The sequence below is a fragment of the Eretmochelys imbricata genome, chromosome 22, assembly GCF_965152235.1.
Source record: "Eretmochelys imbricata isolate rEreImb1 chromosome 22, rEreImb1.hap1, whole genome shotgun sequence".
Lineage (NCBI taxonomy): Eukaryota > Metazoa > Chordata > Testudines > Cheloniidae > Eretmochelys > Eretmochelys imbricata.
In genome coordinates this window covers 5,319,344-5,340,121 of record NC_135593.1, presented here as the reverse complement: position 1 = coordinate 5,340,121, position 20,778 = coordinate 5,319,344, and the positions used below count along the sequence as shown (strand labels likewise).

At 49.1% G+C, this 20,778-nt stretch overlaps 1 protein-coding gene across 1 annotated transcript in view; it reads left to right on the top strand.

The window, feature by feature from the left end:
• KIRREL3 (kirre like nephrin family adhesion molecule 3) overlaps positions 1–20,778 on the top strand; it is a 292,205-nt gene that overhangs the window by 265,445 nt on the left and 5,982 nt on the right. The window contains exon 16 of the mRNA XM_077839635.1: positions 20,596–20,682. Within this exon, the coding sequence (XP_077695761.1) occupies positions 20,596–20,682 (87 nt within the window). The remainder of the gene's footprint in view (positions 1–20,595; positions 20,683–20,778) is intronic.

The following is a 20,778-nucleotide window of genomic DNA, read 5'->3' as shown; positions in this document are numbered from 1 at the left end:
CCAATGGAAAAACCCAGAGGAGCCTCCTGGGCTCAAACTCTCTCTTGCTATGCAAGGGCAAGGATGAGCTCATGCCTCTGCCGTTCTCCATGTCCAAGAGCAGCTCTGCCCTTGCGGTCACTTGCTAGTGTCGTGTTGTAAATGACTAACAAGCAAAACATACCGGGAAAGAAAACTGAAGCGTAACAAGCCATCCAGCCATAAAAGCAGAAGTTAAAGGGAAATGCAAACAGACAGTTTGTTGCATGTTTGCACAGTTGTTTGGTGGGGTATTCCCACACACACACACACACCCTGAAACCCTCCTGATGTCTGTGATGGCTTTCACACCTCTCCTACTGCTTTAAATTACCAGCCAGGGCTTATCACAGTGCATTCACTCTCCCTGTGCAGAAGGCTTCTCTCTGAATTATCAGTGGAAGCATCAGATTGAGACAGAGCTTTGTGGGATGGGTAGAATTGATTTTAGACTATACATGTGTATGCCTAGGAAGCCTTAAAATCAGTCTGAAAGCTGGAAGAGTGCAGAGATCAGCTATTCCTCATTATTCTGACACTGTGCTAGAATGGCCACTAACTGAATGGGGAATTTTATGTTTAGGCCTTAATTCTCCAAGCTGCTAACACACTTCCCCCTGCACAGGAGCTAAGATCAAATATAGAAAATGGAAGATACGCAGCAGCTGATCCAGATCTTAAAAGGGGCACCTAGGAACGTGAGATGTGATTGCAGGGCTCTCCTGTGTGATCTCTGATTAGATTATTCAGTATATAAATATTTCTAGCAGTGCCCTGGGAATGCCAGGAGCTATGCAAACAGCAAAGGATGCAGATGCACTATCCCCAAGGACTTTACAAGTCAAAGAGGAGGATTCTAAGAGAAACAGCTTCCTCTGAGGGCACAACCATAGGACAGGGAGGCCAGGGTTCTGCGCTGGGCTCTGTTGATGTGATGTGGGGAAAGGTATGTCCCTGCTGAATGATTCTGTTATCCCTGCCTGTGAAGTGGAACTAATGAACAATAAAGCCCACTTTAAATAACCAACAGCTCTCAAAAAGTCGCTGTTATTGAGGAATCACAGTGGAATTCCAGAGATTGGTGCTGGGCCCCAATGCTTTTTATCCGCTCTCTGGAGGTAAATATAAAATCACTGCTAATAAGATTATGGATCACATAGAGAATTGCCGAGTGGTAAAGAATGAGGGGAGCAGTCAGAGATTGTTTTGTAAGCTACGCCCATTCCTGCCAAATACAAGGTCATCCAGCTAGGAACAAGGAATGGGAGACTATATCCTGGAAAAAGTGATTCTAAAAAAAGGTTTTAGAGGTCACCCAACTGAACATGAGTTCCAAGGGCTAATGCTGTAGCAAAAAGGGCTAATACAGTCCTTGGGCATGTATAGAGAGGGAAAATCCCTGCCCTGTTTATGGCTTTGATGAAAATGTTATGCTGTACAAAGCACCGGGAATCTTTTATAGGAGTGAAGGCAAATACACCGTATTTATTGAAAATACAACAGTTAGCATATGCTTTTCAGTCACACACAGTCCTGCCAGTTGATGTTTTTATAGTTACCGGTCTGTTGTAGCTCAAGTCAATCTAATGGCCAGTTAGACTGAACACGAGTGAGGAGCTCGGTTCTGTTGCTCACAATCCGATGCTCTGAGGTTTTGCAGGACTGAACCCAGAGTTTCATGGCAAAACACCCCAGCTTTATACTTGTAAATTCCCATTTGAGTCCATGCATTTTGCAATGTCCTCCTTAAGTGGTGGTAATCTTGGGATTTTCTGCTGTTATCATTTGATGGTTGTTGTCAGGCTTCCCATTGTTATCTCCTATTTGTTGTCTTGCCTTCCAGGGGTGTCTGCCTCACCTCTGAAGTTGTTAATGCTGCTAACATGTTTAGCATCAGATACAATGGATGTTTTCTGATTGTCTCCTGGTGTTTCCAAGTCTCTCACTTTTTCTTGGATCTGTGATGGCTTTCACACCTTCTCTTTTCCTGATGCATGCATTCCTCATTTACACAATCAATCTCTCACAGAGAAGACAGCAGTATTTTATATTCAGCAGAATACATTAAACTTCACTAAATCTTGTGGTCAAAACAGTTTACATTGTGGCTCAGGCCTTTAACATTCCTTTAATCTAACTAACATAGACACAATACAAGATCCTGTCTTTTACTCACTAAACCTTACATCAAAGAAATGTATATTTAACTAGAGTACCTAGGTTTCAGAGTAACAGCCATGTTAGTCTGTATTCGCAAGAAGAAAAGGAGTACTTGTGGCACCTTAGAGACTAACCAATTTATTTGAGCATGAGCTTTCGTGAGCTACAGCTCACTTCATCAGATGCATACCGTGGAAACTGCAGCAGACTTTATATATACACAGAGAATATGAAACAATACCTCCTCCCACCCCACTGTCCTGCTGGTAATAGCTTATCTAAAGTAATCATCAGGTTAGGCCATTTCCAGCACAAATCCAGGTTTTCTCACCCTCCACCCCCCACACAAATTCACTCTCCTGCTGGTGATAGCCCATCCAAAGTGACAACTCTTTACACAATGTGCATGATAATCAAGTTAGGCCATTTCCTGCACAAATCCAGGTTCTCTCACTCTCCCACAAGTACTCCTTTTCTTTTAGAGTACCTAGTTAATTTGTAATCCAGAGAGAAAACCATAGTAGACATTATAACTTATCCTAAAACAAAAGGGTGACCATAATCAGTCATAAGGATTGTTCTGGTCTGTCCCTGCCTTATCAGTACAGACACTGGCAGTCTATCAGATGCATTCCTACCAATGACAGGTTTCAGAGTAACAGCCATGTTAGTCTGTATTCGCAAAAAGAAAAGGAGTACTTGTGGCACCTTAGAGACTAACCAATTTATTTGAGCATGAGCTTTCGTGAGCTACAGCTCACTTCATCGGATGCATACCGTGGAAACTGCAGGTCTCTGTGTGTATATAATATCTTCTGCAGTTTCCACGGTATGCATCTGATGAAGTGAGCACGAAAGCTCATGCTCAAATAAACTGGTTAGTCTCTAAGGTGCCACAAGTACTCCGATTCCTACCAATGTCCCAGAGGGTCATTCTTAAAATGAAATCAAGACATACATTAGTACCTCTATTCTTATAGTACAGTTATAAAATCCTGCTCCCATGCTGGAATACTGTGACCAGGTCTGGTGTCCACATTTTTAAAATGATGTTGAAAAATTGGAGAGGGTGCAGAATAGAGCCACAAAAATTGAGACCTGGAAAAAAATGCCTTACAGGAGAGAGTTAAAGAGCTCAATTTGTTAGTTTATCAAAAAGACAGAGGCAGCTTGATGGTCAGCTTCACACAGCAGTCACAGCATCATAGAATATTAGTGTTGGAAGAGACCTCAGGAGGTCATCTAGTCCAATCCCCTGCTCAAAGCAGGACGAACCCCAACTGTGGAACTCACTGTCTGCGAATGTTGAAGGCCAAAACTATACCTGGATTTAAAAAAAAAATTAAATAGATCCATCAATGGCTATTAGCCAAGATGGTCAGGGATGGGACCCCATGTTCTGGGTGTCCCTAAACCTCTGACTGCCAGAGCTGGGACTGGAAGACAGGGGACAGATCACAATAATTACCCTGTTCTGTTCATTCCTTCCAAAAGTATCTGGCACCAGCCACTGTCAGATGACAGATAGTGAGCTAGATGGACCATTCGTGTGACCCAGTATGGCAGTTCTTATTACCAGGTTTCTGCACCTTCTTTAGGAGAACATACCAAGTATGAAAGTATTCTTTAACTTCCAGCCATTAGTTCTTGTTTTGCCTTTCTCCACTAGATTAAAGCCAGACAGAAGGCACAAGCTACACAGGAGGCCAGGCTAGAGGATTTAAGTCCCTTCTGGCCTTAAAAAAAAAAAAATCTCTATATGATAGATACCCTCCTTTATAAAACATTTTAAGGCCTGTGTATGGAAAATGCTATAACAGTGCTAGATTGGTCATTTTTCTTAACTATCGGAGTCTCAAATCCATTGTGGGCTCTGAAACCCTAGCTGGGTACATCCTGCCTGTTAAATCAGCATCAGTGAAGACTGCATAAAGCATAACAAGTCTTGCTGACTCTCCCACAGCTGCCCAGAGCTAACTGTTTCAGTAGCTATTATTGCTAGTAGCATTACGGAGGCCTCAGCTGAGCTCGGGCTCACAGTGCCTTGGGCACTATACATCGTAAGGGACAGTTCCTGCTCGAAAGACCTCAAGCTAACTAGACGAGGTGATTCACTCCAGGTCACAGAGAGCCAGGAGTTGAATCGAGGTTTCCCAAGTCCCTGTCCAGTTGCTAGACCAGGGATCAGCAACCTTTGGTAAGCCCCCTGGCAGGCCGGGCTGGTTTGTTTACCTGCCAAGTCCACCGGTTCGGCCAATCGCGGCTCCCACTGGCTGTGGTTCACCGCTCCAGGCCAATGTGGGGGGGCAAAGGGGGGGCGGGAAGCGGTGCAGGCCGAGAGACGTGCTGGCCACCACTTCCTGCAGACCTCATTGGCCTGTAGCGACGAATCGCAGCCAGTGGGAGCCACGATCGGCTGAACCTGCAGACGCAGCAGGTAAACAAAGCGGCCTGCCAGGGGGCTTGCCCTGGCGGGCCGCAGGTTGCCATTCCCTTCACTAGACCATGCTGCAGCCCCATGACTCAAACAGAGGGAGCAGGTACAGAGTTAAGGTAACATTCTTCACCTCTGGACAGTGCAAAGTACAGTCACTCTCCTGCTGTATATTCCTCACTGATTGTCCAGCATTGTTTATAGCAGGCCATTTTCTGATGTTTTGGCCCTTGGGGAGACTATTCCCCAGCCAACTGCCTCTTGCTGTTAGCAAATGTTTCCTTTAACTCTGTTGCAGTAGGAGGGGAGCGAGCAGAGCCCCTGGTTCACCCCCGCAGATTCCCCTGATGCCCTGTGGTTTCCGGCAACAGCTCCATGCTCAGGCTATTGCATGGCCAGTCTCCAGCTGCTAAAGAGGTTCCTAGCAAGAGACTCCAAGTTTGTCAGTGGAATGACAGATAAAATTCATCCTTGCTAAGGAGCAGCCATGACAGCCCGCTGGCAGAGATGCAAGTTGCAACGAGGTGGGAAATAAGAGGGAAACTAACCACGGTGCTCACATCTAGTGAGGTCGTTGTGGATGGCAGAGGTGAGAAAGGGATGGTCATGAAAAAATAAAAAGTTGTGTGGATGTGCTATGGAGCCCTCTAGGGGAAACCTGGAGACAATGTAGGACTGGAGACACTTACTCTTATTTCTCACCCGGAATCTTCCCATAAGCCTCCATTCTATTTAGATCATGCTTAGACAAAGTTGCCGAGATCAGTTTTGGGAGGGAATCACTGGCTCAAAATCTAAGGGTAAAAGAACCTCCCAGATGTGGAAAAGGGCTCATGTGGGGTCTGATTTTTCAGGTGTTCGGCACCTGCAACTGGATGCCAATCTTCAGTAGAGCTTAGCTTCCATTAAGACACCGAAGTAAGGACCAGATTTTCAAAAGGGCTGAGTCAGCACCCACATACTGTGCTGAGCACCTTTGTAAAATCCGGCCCATAACGCTGTGAAGGGAAAAGAGAGACCGCGCCCCCATCCAAACCAGTAAGAGCAAGTCAAACAGGGCAAGGGCACTAAAACTGCTTTTACAAGTCTATCAAGGCAAAAGGCATATTAGAGGAGGCACATTGGTAAATGAGGCAAAGGATGAAATCAATTATGCCTCTAAAAATCAATGAGGTCCTGAACTCCAGACTTAAGAATAAATAAATCTGTCTTTGACAAGAGCAATGAAAGAGAGTAAGTGGGGTAATGGCGAAGTAATGCAGCCTCTTAGTGCAGGTGTGTGTCATAGGGATAGGAAAAGTGTGTGCACACGTATTACACGTTGACGCAAATCGTACTGATCCTGCGTCTGTATCACTTGAACATGTGGAACATTACTGATGCTAAGAGTGTTTTCCTCCTCCCCCACCCTTCACATGGTGCCTGTCTTCTTTAAGGGGGCTCTCTGACCCATCGTAGGCGATACTGGAAAATGGGTAACATAACAATGCAGGGGAGGCAGGGCTTAGACAAGATGCACGGATGCAACTCAGACGGCCAGACAGCATGATGTGTCGCCTAAGATGGTAATGAACTTATAGACACATGAGTAATTGTTTGTGAAACACCAAGGGAGAGATGTGGAGGTCATAGACAGCTGGAGAATTACAAATGATACCAACTTTCAGGCAAAGGAAAAAGCATAATCCTGGCAATTGCTAGCCAGTCAGGGAATCCATAGCAAGAGAAAACTCAGAGAGGGCAAACTCCTTAGCCTGGTGCTATAAGGAGCAGCTCGTACCAGGCAAACGTGATTGCTTTGCGGACAGAATTACAACTGAGCAGACAGAGGGGCTACGCTGGCTGGAAGACATTGGATTTGAGGAGAGCATTTGACACAACATCTCATGAAGTTTCATAGAAGTAATTCAGACAGGTGTGGACATGCACCCTGGCTGGCATGTGGATTGAAGGCCAGTAAGAAGGCTAATGATAAACAGCACTATATCGAGTTTGGGGTGGAGGGGAGATGAGATGTGGGGCGCTCTGTTGTTGATGATGCAGTGAGAGCGGTTTTATTTAACGTCTGCATTAATGAGCTCCATGTAGAGTACTCACCAGGTTGAAGAAATTCACAGCTGATATTAGCTTGTGAGGTGTGAACATCAGAGAGGGCAGAGCGATCATTCAAAGGGACACACAGCGGTTAGGCCTGTGGGTGGGAAATACCATAAGACTCAGCTGGGGGAGGTGGGGGTATAATTCGGGCTCTAGGGCCTCCATGGGAGGGTGAAATTTTGGAAGCAGGAAGAACAAGCCAGACCTTGGGGAAAGGAGTTTGCACTGGGAGACGGTAGGAGAAAAGGTCAGTGCCATCCTGAGCATAATTCCAGAGGCTTTGGGCCATAAGTCAGGGAGATGATGGTCACCCCGTACACTGCTCTGGGGAGAGCTCATGGGGGATAGGATGTCCACGACCAGAGAGCATTGAGAATGCTCAGAGGGTGTTTAGAGAAGGGCCACTCAGCATGGCAGAGCACAGATTTAAGAGGAGAGAATAAAAGAGGCATCGTACATTGGGACATCACAGCAGGGAGGCTGGCAGGCCACCGAGACCAGAGGGATTCGTTAGTGTGGCTACAGGGGTAGAACCAGGGGCAAAGGGATGAAATCAGTGTCAATTTTCCCTTTCTGAAGTATCAGGAAACATTTCCAGATGGTGAAGTGTATCAGGCTATGGAATTGTCTCCCAAGGGAAGAGGTGAAACCGCATCAACATTTTAAATCCAGACTGGACAAGGCACTGCCGTCAGTCATCATGCACTGGGTTAGGGGCATAGACTGAATTACCTAGTAGATCTCTTCCAGCTCTAATACAGGGAGCAGCATAATCTAGTGGGTAGAGGCACGAGACCTTAGTTCTGTTCCCACCTCTGGCACAGAGGCGGTGTCCTCCCCGGGCCTCTGTGACTCCGCTTCACCAGCTTTGCTTTTCAGTGCAAGAGTCAGTCCTGTTCACTTGATGCCTCAGTCTCGCAGGGGCCTCAAGGTTTGGCACACTGAGGATACTGGCCATTCTGCCCTGTTAAAGATTGTCCCTTCTGTTACCAAGAAAGCGGCTGACGCTAATCGGATTTGCAGATGACACAAAGCTAGGGGGGGGAGTTGCCAATACTTCAAAGGATAGAGCTAAAATTCTAAGAGAGAACGGGGCTAGAGATGACAAAATGAAATTCAGCAAAGACAAATGTAAGGTGCTACACTTAAGGAAGAAAAAACAAATGCAGAAATACAGCATGGGGGATAACTGACTGAGAAGGATCTGGGAGTTGTGGTGGATCACAACCTCAACAGGAGTCAGCAATGCGATGCTGTTGCGAAAAAAGCAAATCCAGTTTTAGGTTGCATTAACAGAGGCATAGCGTGCAAGTCACAGGAGGTGACAGTATCACTCTTTCAGCCATGGACTTTCTCCTGGGGTTACGGGCCTAAGCCACTTCTCCCAAAAAGTGAGGAGTTGGAAGCCCCCTATGGCCAAGTGATCAGAGCACTAACCCAAGCTGTAGGAGACCCAGGTTCAAAGCCCCTCTCTGCCAGATTTAGAGGAGGAATCTGAACTCTCATTTATTGTCTCTAAAAAATGCATCCTAACCACAGGGCTTGGGAATTCTGAGATTAGCCTCCCTGTTGAAGAGATTCCACCTGGTATAAATTAAATAGAGGGAACTCACCTGGCATGTGGGTGGCCCAAGCTGAGTGTCCCATCCCCTGGGCTATAGTGCCATTCTGGCTCTCTCTCTGGCCAAAGGCACATTTAATTGTTTATAGAAAGAACTTTATTCCCTGGTTCCACAATGGAAGAAAAGTGCTCACCTAAAAATAAATAAATAAATAAAATCAGCTTATTGCAGGACTTTTAATTTGTCACGTCTGGATGTTGCTCTGCTGTTCCTGCATTCAACATCAGAAACGCCGGGATCAGCCCCATGATCCATCTAGTAAAAGTGGGATAACCCCCCCTAAACCTTAAGAGTTAGGGACTGGTTCAACGCGGAAGGAGGGTTTTTTTATATCCCGTCTAAGGCTTGGTTTTACTGTTTACTACTCTAACTTTGCATATCCTTGTTAACCATCCAACTGTCCAGATAAAGCTCTAGCCGGCTTTGAAAATCTCCACTGGGGTTTTTGTTTTTACCGCAGCCAGTCCCAAAGTGAGCCCTCGTCAGGGAATCAGACAAAGCTGCAGCCTTTGGAATCTATTAACCGACATCCAGCCGCTCTGTTAGGTTTTGACCTGCACAAGTTTAAAGCCACCAAGAAGTGTCATCCAATTATACTACAAGCAGGAAACATTATAATTAAATTCCAGGGGAAAAAATACATATCAGGTCTCGGCAGGTGTGTAACTTTGAATGTGCCAATCTGGACAAATTCATCACTGCCTATCGGCTAGGGACCTGACATGGAAATCTGCAGGGAGAACTCTTTTAAAAACATATTGTCTTCAATAATGAAGCCAAAGAATTTAATATCCGGTCAGTTGAATTTAACACCCCAGATGAAAGCGGCTTCATTTTGCAGCATTAAATGAATGAATCCTTCAGCATGCACAGGATTAGACTGCACAAGTCAGGCAGGCTAGGAAAGAGGCAGGAAGGCCCAGTGGTTAAGGCACTACCATGAAAACCTGGGTTCAGCTTCCTGTTCCAGCCCATGCTGCATGCATGACTTTGGGCAAGTCACACAGCATCACCTGTGAAAGGGGGAATAATGACACAGCCCTGCCCCACAGAGGTATTGTGAGGTGAGCTGATACAATAGTAATGATATGTCAGATTAATAGACAGGAAGCAGGGCTGTGGCCCCTCACGCTCTCCAGGACTTCAGGACTCAGCCCTCCAGGCAGGTCACTATATGGTTTTCCCCTTTCAGGGTATCACTATCTTGCCAGACCAACTGTCCAGCTGTCGCCTTCAACAGTCCTGAGCCACTTCCCAGCGGCTGCTAGGGGAACCCGGGCCCTGCACCCGCTCCGGGTTCCAGCCCAGGAACCCTATAATCAGTAGCCAAAGTCTACACTGTCTCAACCCTTGCTGATCTCTCCTGGGGATTCCTTCCCTGAAACTCCTCTGGATAAACCTTTTCCATCAAAAACAGGATCCCAGGGCTTTCGCTTCCCACTTCTCTGTGCCTAGTCTCTCCCTGCAGCCCCCTTCTGCTCTCATCTTCCTGGCTTCCTGCCCAGCTGGGCTTCATCATCAATTAACCTTCATCAGGCCCTGGCTCTCCCCCAGGTGCAGCCTGTAAAGTTAATTGGCCCCGTCTGAGCAACTTTAACCCCTTCAGGGCGGGTGTGCAGTGAACAGCCCCAGCACAAGTGCTTATTAAAGTTGCTGACACTTCCCATTATAAGATGCTATTTTCAGTGGCAAAAACTTTGCCAAACTTTACCATTTGGCCTGACGTTTCCCAAGCCATATGTTGTTTGGCCCATGTTAAAAAAATTCTGGCAACCTTTCCTTTGGGCAGTGCTATTGCCCTCATGCTTTGGAGCAGGGACTGGAAATTTGGCAGAAGGGGGTGGCCTTGGTGTCAGGGATGGGCCTTTTGCCATCACTGTGAAAATCCACCCAAATTATAAGCCTTTGAAATAGTGCAGTTCGCACATGCTCCATAGATACTTGCTCGAGCTTCAGAGTTAAAATTGCTGATGTTTCCCTTTGCACTGAGAATGCTCCATCCTGGTGCTAAGCAGGATGTTCCATACAATTGTAGCTCTGGGGTGCTACAGGCTGGATCCAGACACCAGAACGGAGAGCGGGGAACCTGTGCACTCAGTGATCCCCCCAACTGAGCCAAGAAAGCTGCCGGATTTGAATGCAGAGAGACAAGAGCTGGACCTGGGGAGAATGGGAAGAATGGGACTGGAGGCAGAGCCAGAGAGTTCGGCTGGGGAGAGACTGGGACTGGAAGCAGGCATGGGAAATGAGGGGGAGTGGAAGCCTGTGAGTGAGAGTGGGAAGTGTGGGAAATAGTATGAGGCCGTGTCCTATCATGATGGTGCATAGGCGCAAGTCACCCAGGCCACCTTAATTCTAGCATTTTCTAGCTTCTGAGCGCTTGGCTTTGCTGCCTTAAAAATGTTCTTTTAACGTTGTTTGTGTGCAATGTGTGTAAACGGTTAACAAATGGAAAACATGGAACCTGGTGTCTGGCTTTGGTAGGAGGAGCCTGTGAATGATGGTGCTCTGCAAATGGCTTCAGGTGTACAGCTCCTTAGGTGAATGCTCATCAGGTGCTAACTCAACCGGAGGGCGTCGCCACCCATACCCTGTCCCTCCCCACCCCTGGAACAGTGTCCGTGCTACCCACCTGGCATCAGCACAGGGACCCAATGGGAGGGGATGGCTCTTTGCCCCTTCTCCTCCTACTCCTGCCCAGGCTCCGTTTGGACCTACACTGGCTCCTCTCAGTGGTTGCCTTGGTGGCAATGAGATGCCTGCCTCCCTCTCAGAGGAGCACCAGCCATTTCATGGGGTATTCTGCTTCCAGCAGCAGCTAGTCCAAAACCTCTCCCACAATGCACCTGGCTAAGTCCTCTCTCTCTGAGCTGACACCCTGAAGGACTAGGTTTGGTTCAGCCAAGAGCTGTAAATTTCTCTACCAAAACAGAGCCAACCAACAGCAGAGGCATCCAAGCTGGAAGGGGAAAATCAACAGCCGCCTCAAACTGCGACTGTTCCCTTGGCCGTGGGATGGGTCTCCGGATGGCTCCCTGTGCAGCCATAACTAGTCCCGAGAACGACAGACAATGGATGCTGGCAGACAGCGCTGCCAGGCAGAATTAGGGACTGTCTTAGTGTTCCCAAGATCCAGATATGTCCTTGAATTCAGCAGTCCAGGAAATAAGTTCATGGCAGCCACTCAGCTTTAACAGGTCTGTGGGTAGCTTTATCACCAGCCATCTGCGTGACAACAGCATGACCAAAGGACAAAAGCATATTGGTGTCTTAGTCCATATGGTGGCCAGGAACCCAGGGCCAGACACTGGCAGAGAGCTGGAACACACAGAAAGTGTGTATTTAACTAACAGAGCAAAACTCCCCCTCGTCGGCTCGCAGAGAAAGCTCTTCTCCTGGTCCTGGGAGCAACAGAGGGCTGTGAGTCCAGCTAGGGCATTAGCGCCCCGTAGCGCTGCTCATCAAAGCTTTCCCTCGCTGCCACCCAGGAGAGCGCCAAGGATAAAATATTAGCTATTAAAAAGCACATCCTAGCTCCTTCTGTCCCGTGGACCTATCTCGGCTGGGCTGGGCTTGCTTAGATCATGAGCTCTCTCGGGTCCCAGCACATGGTCGGTGCGGGAGTGAGACAGCTACAGATAAAGGAGTCCGTCCTGAGTGTGATTTCCAGCCTGCCAGCCCTGCAAGCTGAAGCCCTGTTTTTACCCACCTCCCAGGGCTAGCACTGCAGCCAGAGCTGTGCCCCCACCCTCGACTCGCAGGGGTCATCATTAGGGTTTGGAAGGGGGCTCGGTCTTCCCGGCCTACGCTGTCCTTGATTGAGTCAGCCCATTGGAACAATGCATGCCTGGAAACACTGCAAATCCTGGCTTGCCCCAGTCTACGCTTGGGGGTGAGTATCATAGAAGTGTAGGACTGGAAGGGACCTCGAGAGGTCTTCTAGGCCAGTCTCCCGCACTCAAGGCATGGCTAAGTATTATCTGCTTTATTCTGTATCTGCTTTCAACTAGCTGTGCATGACAAGAACTTCACAGCACTCAGCCCAGACACTCTGTCTGGGAGCTCAGCCCTTAAAGGCATAGGCCTCAATACCACAGCATGGACCCTGTGGACTCCCACTGGCTTGGCTAGTGTCTCCCAATGCAGAAAGAGAGGCATTGAGAGGCCACAATATTCTGGCCCAGATTCTGCCCTGCACTGAGATCCACTTGGTGCAGGAGATCAGAGGCCTGTCAGAGAACCAGTTCTGGCTACCCAATTCTGTGGCCTGATCTATACCATTCTCAACCCCAGTGTAAGCTAGAGCAGCCTTGGGGGTTCCTATAATTCCCAAGGAAACCACATGCCCACGACCTGTCCCCTACTATCCCAACATCCTGCACAATCCAGGGTGGTTGGTGCAGAACCTGGTACACTTGATTCCCATCTCTTCACAATGAAAAGGACTGTGGGATCTCTAAAAAAGCTGAGCAAATAATTAAAATCCACATTTGTCAAATAGGAAAGGAGTACTTGTGGCACCTTAGAGACTAACCAATTTATTTGAACATAAGCTTTCGTGAGCTACAGCTCACTTCACCGGATGCATGAACACGGCTGTTACTCTGAAATTTGTCAAATAATGTCCTACCAAATATGTCTCAGGGCTATCTCTGAGCATAAGCCAGGCCTGCGTTCCACCCGCTCATGGATGCGGACGATGAACTACCTAGGTCACCTCTCCATTTGACGCACCTGGCGTTCAGCACAAAACCTCTCTGCCCAAGTGCCCCCAAGAGGTAACGCCACCAGACTCAGTGGAGTCATGCCAGGGATGAGGTTGGTGCCTTAATGTGCCAGTAGAAAGCCTCTGCCCATGGGCACTGCTCCAGCTTTATTCCTTTCTATGCTTTTCATGACATTTCTTCAATATAAATGGTAACATCAATGCTTTTGCCAGCACTTAATGCAGATATTTCTGTCCTTGGCCCCATGTCTCGTCTCTCCTTGACGACGCAGTAAGTCAAGTAAGCTAGCACTTTCCAGTCTCATAAGACTAACATACTGCTCAGATAGCTCCTTTCATCTGAGGATCCCAGGGGCTTTCCAAATATCAGCCCATTAACCAACCCCCACCCCCACCCCTGGGATAGGAAATATTAGCCCCTCATTGACAGATGGGCAAACAGGGACACAGAGGACACGTGACTCACCGCCAGTCCTATGCTTTCACCACTACACCACACTCCTTCCATGTGCTTTACAAGCCTTAATGCTTCCAGCATCTTTGGGCCAAGTAGGTAGGTGAGCAGTGTGATCGCCATTTTACAGGTGGGGAAACCAAGGAAGAGACGGTAAATACCAAATCTGAACAGTCAGTCCTCAGTGCCAAAGCTAAAACTGGAATTGAGGAGTTCCTGGCTCCCAAGCCTGTGCTCAGACCATCTCTCTCTCTCATTCCCCTTCACCACACCTCCATCCCTCACCCCACCCCCCATACGTGCATGAATAATTCCCATGAATCGTAGGAATGAAGTCAACGTCTAGCCCCACTCCATGTATTGATACATGTACCCACCTGTTTAAACTAAGCGCCTCCTCGTTAACATGCTATTTATACACCGTCGCTCTGGATGGTGTTTGATATGCATGCAGCAATCCGGGGGCTGTTCACGCTGGCTCTGTCCTTCTCCAGTCTGTGCGGTAGCAGACGGAAAAGAAATCAGAACGGTTCAGTTAAAAGAGGGGGACGGGCGTCATTGATTCCTGCCATCAAAGCATAGCCTGGCAAGCTTCCTTCCTGCAGCCCCCAACAGCTGCCAGCCCTGCCCAGGGAGGGGATAGGAATCTAGGGGCCCGAGTTCTGTCTCCTTGGCCCATTCTATCCATGCATTCCCTGCCCACCCCAGGTTTGCTCTGTGGCTAAACGGAGGACTCCTTGCTCCAGGGCTGTCAATTCAGCACCTTACAACATTCATTTTCTCAGTTGGGAGCTAGCCCGGCTGTGCTTCTGGTCTGGGGCAGGGCATCGCTTTGCACCAGGGCCCAGGCAGGAATCACAGAACCACCCATTTGCCGTCGGATGAGAGAGAGAGAGAAAGGAAAGCAAATGAATTTCCCCCGCCTGCTAATGATGAAGTGAGATTATACCGAACTGAGCCACAGTGTAAACGTTAATAAAGGTCATGTTAATGACTGGCTTAATTCAGGAATTATAAATTAGCTGATGTGAATTTGCTTTATGAACTGCTCCTTTATGGTGCCAACCCTCATCTCGGTCATGGGGCTCTCACTCGGTCTCACACACACCCACCCCCAAGCGGCTCTCAGCTAATGGGGATGCACTGCCCCCTCACAGCACTAGGAAGTCACAGCAGCTAACAGGTAGTATTACCAGACTAGAGTGAAGAGCCACCTCTCTGTAATTAATGTGGATGACATGGCACAGAATCGGACTTTGAGCATTTTGTCAGCTGACTAAGCCTCACTGTTAGGACTCTGGCCCCAAGACCACATCAACCCCTGGAAGAAGAGTAAAGGGGACTGTTTCATAAGAAGGAAGTGAGGGGAACTGGACACTAGGATGCCTATGTGTACCCCCAGTCCTGTCATGAAATCACAGTGAACTTGGGAAGTCACTCAACTCAGTGCCTCAGTTTACTCCTCTGGTTGATAATATTCACCCACTCCCTCCCAGGGTGGTATGGCTTACCCAATCAGTAAAGCACGACTTCGGGGCAGGGCATGTCTTTTTGCTCCGTTTGTACAGCGCCTTGCCCAGTGGGGTCCTAGTCCGTGATGTGGGCTCCGAGATGCTACCTCAGTACAGGTAATAAATCTGTTTCTAAATCCTTCCTGTACGGTCAGACATCACTCAGCATATGAACAAGGCTCCACCCTCCCGGACAACTGTGCTCTTTGCCAGAATGGCTCCCTTGTTGTGTTTCAATAAAGGTCACGGTTTCACCAGGATAGGTAGTTGTTCTAGCGCTCAAGCCCCACCCTGGAGGGCCGGTGGACGGTACTCCGTCTGGCCCCTGCCCTTTGGGCCGTCCAACGCAGGTAGCCCTACAAGGAGTTCGAGCTCCCCACAGCACAGCTCTGAGGGTCAATGGAACTCACGCCCTCCCGCCACGGCACAGCGCAGCCCCCAGGGAAGAACAGGGAATCCAGGAGAAGAAGCAGGTCAGATGGAAAGCAGCAGGGAATGACAAAGCATTATCATCATTTGGGCTGGGGTTGGAGATTTCACAGTCTGTTGCTTGGGGGAGGGATAGCTCAGTGGTTTGAGCATTGGCCTGCTAAACCCAGGATTGTGAGTTCAATCCTTGAGGGGGCCATTTAGGATCTGGGGCAAAAATTGGGGATTGGTCCTGCTTTGAGCAGGGGGTTGGACTAGATACCTCCTGAGGTCCCTTCCAACCTTGATATTCTAAGTCCTCTCTGAGGAGCCTGCAATGAATATTAGTTTGTCTCATCATTTTCCCTTCCCTGGTTAGCCAGCTCAGCTACGATTCCCTCCACAGTGTGTCTGCAGGCGGCAGCAAGGGGGCAGACAAAACCCTGCCTCAGCCTAAGCATTGGCATAAGCAGGTTTCACACCAGTGAAGCCAAGAGTCTCCTAGAAGTTAAGGCCAGAAGGGACCATCATGATCATCTAGTCTAACTCCTGCACATTGCAGACCACAGTCTCCACCTGGGGCCGAGTCGGCTGTGCGTATGGATCTGCGGGAAATAATGCTGATTCCTGCCCCGGCATCACTCTTCAGCCAAGTGACTGTATTCTTTATATTCGCAACCCTGGGACACCCCCTGCCTGGCTCAGAACAGTGCTACAGCTCAGGAGAGCCATGTCCGATGGCCGCACTCCCTCTCCAATCGGCCTGCAGGAGGTACTCGCATAGCAATGCAACACCCAGCGCCTTCCTCCTTGCCCTGTGCGGATGCCCGTGCCGCCAAGCTCCTCCAGGCCAGGCTGAGCAGGGCAGCATGAATTCCTGCCCAGCACCATCCACAGCTGCCTCGAAGCCACTGGGCAAGATGCTGCAGTCCACATTCCACATGGCACCTTAACACCATCACGTGCAAGCAAACGCCAATGCAAGCTGGAAATTAGACAATCACTAACCATCAGAGGACTTTGGTTCTAGAACAGCCTCCCAATGGGGGCAGTGAGGGTCAAACTCCCTACTAGTTTTAAGATGGCACTTGATGAGTATCTGAACGGGATCCCATGATCGGGCTGCCTGTGATAGCAGGGGACGGGACTCATTGACCCAGAGGTCCCACCCAGTCCTCTGTTCAAGGTAGCTCTTCTATATCAGGAGGTCTCCAGCCTGTTCAGTTTGCCAGCCACTTCACAGGGGAGAGATCATCAGACAACACCCCTGTTCCTCTCGCAGCCACTGAGTCTCAGAATGAAAGGGCTCCATGGAGGGTGAAGAGTCAATACACTGCAGGCATGCAGGCAGCGCCGTTATTACATTACTTACACACGCATAAGAGCAGCTCGCTGGTCCTTCTGTTCCCCTACCACATGAGCTGAAGAAACGCTCCCATAACTGGTAGCACTAGAAGGTCCCTTACCCTCTCTTTGAGCAGCCACTACAGGGTAAAATCATCCACAAAGTGCATTGCAACAGTCCAGAAACCAGTTTGAGAACTACTGCCATTTATTTAAAAGAACCCCCAAACGTGTGTTACGAATGGTGCCTCCGCTTCTTAATATGGAAAAGTTTCTTGTTGTTTTCAGTCTGGTTTGCAATTCACCACTTACGCGGTTTGTTTGCAGGTGGGCCAGTGTAGCTTGACTAGGAAGTTTCATCGTATCATCAGTTGCATTTGCATGGCTCTCCTACACTAGCAGTCTTTGGTTACAGACACTGCAGGAGAATGGCTAAGCCTCACAAATGAAAGAAAACTAAACCCTGCACTTTCTGAAGTGGCAGAAAAACATGAAACATTTCGAGGAGGTTTATAAAGCTGTACACACAAACAGGCTCTGAATGTGGAATCTAACAGTCCTAACAGCATCCCTTCAATTTAACGTAAGAATTTAAGATGGCACTAAAACCACCATGCAGCCCATAGAGCGAGCATTCCTCCTTTTGGTATTTTATCTGCCCTGAATTTAATCCTTTGTGACACATGTATTTACCCTGGTAAATCAATGGAGGTTACAGGCTTTTTTCCAGCAAAACTCAAGTACCTTAATTTATTGCATTAAATGGCCATATCAAAGGCTTTTCAGAGATCAGCAGAAAGTGCTGCAGGGTAAATTTCCACTACCACTTACCAGCAAAAGAAGCAGAAGAAGTCAGGTAATAATCAGCACTTTAGTGTAGATTTCCAATTGTGATTAGATTAGGCACTGAGTGGCAGTAAGTCCAACAGAAGGTCTGGGCTACAGCCGCAAAGAGAAAATGTGAAGACTGTAGAGACTAAATCAATTTCTCTGAAGATAAAAGGCAGCCGGGAAAGTGGTGGATAATTATTCAGACCCACCTTTCTGAGGGAAGGGTAATTAGAGCCATATTCTAATTAATGCGTACCTTGCCCCAGCCAGTCTTCAAAGAAAACCAAGTGAGGCTGGGAGAAGAGACTCAGATTCCTCATGTCTCTCTCTGACAGGGGTGCCTGTCTTGGGACGGGGTGGAGAGGGTCAGGAAATCTTAGAGAAGCAAGGGGGATGTTTTTTTTTAAAAAAAAATCTGTCCCATCGACCTTCCCCCCATGGTACTTTGGAAAGTCAGCCGTAAGCTGTCAAAGACGGGCTCAGTAAAGCCTCCGGGATTCCAACCTTCGAGAGGAGCCAGAGTCAGAAAAATCACAGGCTTTGGAGTTAATTACAGCACTAAGAAAAGACCAAAACCGACCTGGGATTTTGAAACGCTGTTGGCAGCCAAATTCAGATTAGCGAGGAGGTACGCTGCCTTCCAATCTTTGCAAAAGCAAAGCCAGCCACAGGCTACTGTCATTAGTTTAACCGTTAGCCCCTGGGTGGGAAAAGAGTGGGAAGCAAAGAGCCATTTCCCTGTCACTCAGGGGAAGCAGCATGGTCTGCTTGCAGGGGCGCTGACTTACGCCCAGAGGAGCTGGGTTTGAGTCCCCAGCTCAGCCACTGACCTGCTGGGTGACCTTGGGGACATCAATTCCCCTCTCTGGGCCTTCGTCAGGGCTGCACACAGCGGTTTGTTTTTGTAGGGTCTGTTTTGACTGCCAGGTTGTATGTGCTGCTTTGTTAGCACCGGGGCACCCAGAGTTTTCTCTCCTTTTAAAAGACTTGTGTTGAAGCCTATGTTTTGAAGTTAGATCTTGAGCTGAGTGATGGGGTCGACAGGAGCAGATCAAATTCCAGGCCCATCAGTCTGGGCAGGGTCCCCTTAGCTACTCAGCCAAAGACCACCCAGTCTTGGGGCTGCATTGCTGGGTCAGATTGGGACAGTGCCGCCAGCCACCTGCAATCCCTGACCATCATTGTTTTGGACTAAGCCATGCAAGGAGCCATGTCCGGCCATTAGAAATCTCCTGCCCTGCCTGTGCCATTTAGAGGCCTCCTCCATGGCCTTTCTCAAGAGCACAGAAACAACTGGGGGGGGGGGAGGGGGAGGGAATTATCAGCTGTCTGATAACTTGGTGCTTTCAGATAAATCAGCCTCTCTCTCTTCCTAAGCTCAGCCCTACTGGGCTCTATGCCAAAGGCATTTGCTGCTTACCCCACTATCTGTTATTAATGAGGTTCAAAGTCAGGAGAATTCCTCACTCCTCTGTGCCTGGAGCAATGCATAGACTGAGTCATGAAGACTCATGAGTAAGGTTAAGATTTTTGTCACTGGTATTTTTAGTAAAAGTCAGAGACAGGTCGTGGGCAATAAACAAAAATCCACGGAAGCCCGTGACCTGTCCTTGACTTTTACTAAAAATACCCTGGGGATGGGGCTAACAGTTGGAGCCCTGACAGGGGCTGACTGCTGGCCACTGCTCCAGCTCCACCACGGCTCCTGCAGTGGGGGCTGGCCGCCAGCCCTCATGGCCACTGCTCCGGCGGCCCCGGGGGCTGACCCGACCCCGGGAGCTGCTCCTGAGCAGGGGCTGACTGCTGCTCCAGCCCTGCCGCTGCCTCGGGCTGAAGCCAAAGAAGTCACGGAGGCCCATTAAAGTCACAGAATCCATGACCGAATCGGATCCTTACTCATGAGTCATTCAAGATGGATAATGAACCACAGTTATGGTACTGGGAACGACGCTCTTGCTGGTGTCAGTAGGAATCAGCACACGCCTGCCCCCTCTGGCTGGAATTATACCTGCTCCTGGGTTTGAGATGGTCTTGCTAGAGACCTGAACAGGGTATAAGCGTCCCACCCGCTCACTCAGCGACTGGAACTGCTCTCCCAGCTCAGCTACCAGATCCCGCTGCATTTGGCAATGCAAGGTGGACACGCTCAGCCACTGCCCAGCTGCCTGCCTGTGTCGCTGCAGCCCAGAGCGGGTAGCAGGGGGTGCGCGAGTGGCGAGAGGTTGGATTGGCTCAAGCCACCTCGATTCAGTTCCTGGTTCAGATACTGTGTGGCGCTGTACAAGTCCTGTCATCTAGCCTGTGCCTCGGCTCCCGGCTTGCAAACTGGGGGTGACACCTCCCTCCCTCCCTCGCACACACGTGCGGAAGCCAGTGGGGCCTGCTGGCTGGAGCACTGCATTGGAACTGTGAGGCTCTGGGTCCTAATCCTGGTTCTGCCAGCAGCCTGCTTGGAGACCTGGTAGGGTGACCAGACAGCAAATGCAAAAAATCAGGACGGGGGTGGGGGATAATAGGAGTCTATGTGAGAAAAAGACCCAAAAATCAGGACTGTCCCTATAAAATTGGGACATCTGGTCACTCTAAGACCTTGCCCAAGAGCGGGAGGAAAGGCTGGGTGGAGGCACAGCAGATACTTGCGGCCTTCCCCCGAGGGGAGCAGACCCTGGATGGGATGAGCAGCAAAACCTCCCCTGCTGGTAGCACAGAAGGGAGTGTCACGCAGGTGAGTATGCTCTGATCTCTTGCAGCCAGTGCTGCCTCCTCTAGGAGGTTGGGGGACATTTGGGGAAGCTCCCTACCTGAAGTGGGGTGATTAAGGACTTCCTGGGGGGTGAGAGAGGGAACAGCCCAGGGTGCAGGTGATGGAGCATGTGCCCAGAGCTGGGAAGGTTTGTGGTGTAACTCAGCCCTCTGGGCACTGCACTGACAGGGCTAGATCCACTGAGGCCCCACCCTCAAACTCACTGGGACTTGGTCTTGTTTTGCAGATGGACAGAGGTGAGTTCCAGCAGGATTCTGTCCTCAAGCAGCTGGAGGTGCTCAAGGAGGAGGAGAAGGAGTTCCAGAACCTGAAGGTGAGCAGCGGCCTGGCTCCAGCCTCAGGCACCTAAACCCCTTAGTATCATGCGTGACTTGCAGTAGCCCCTAGACATGCCAACTGATATCAGGGC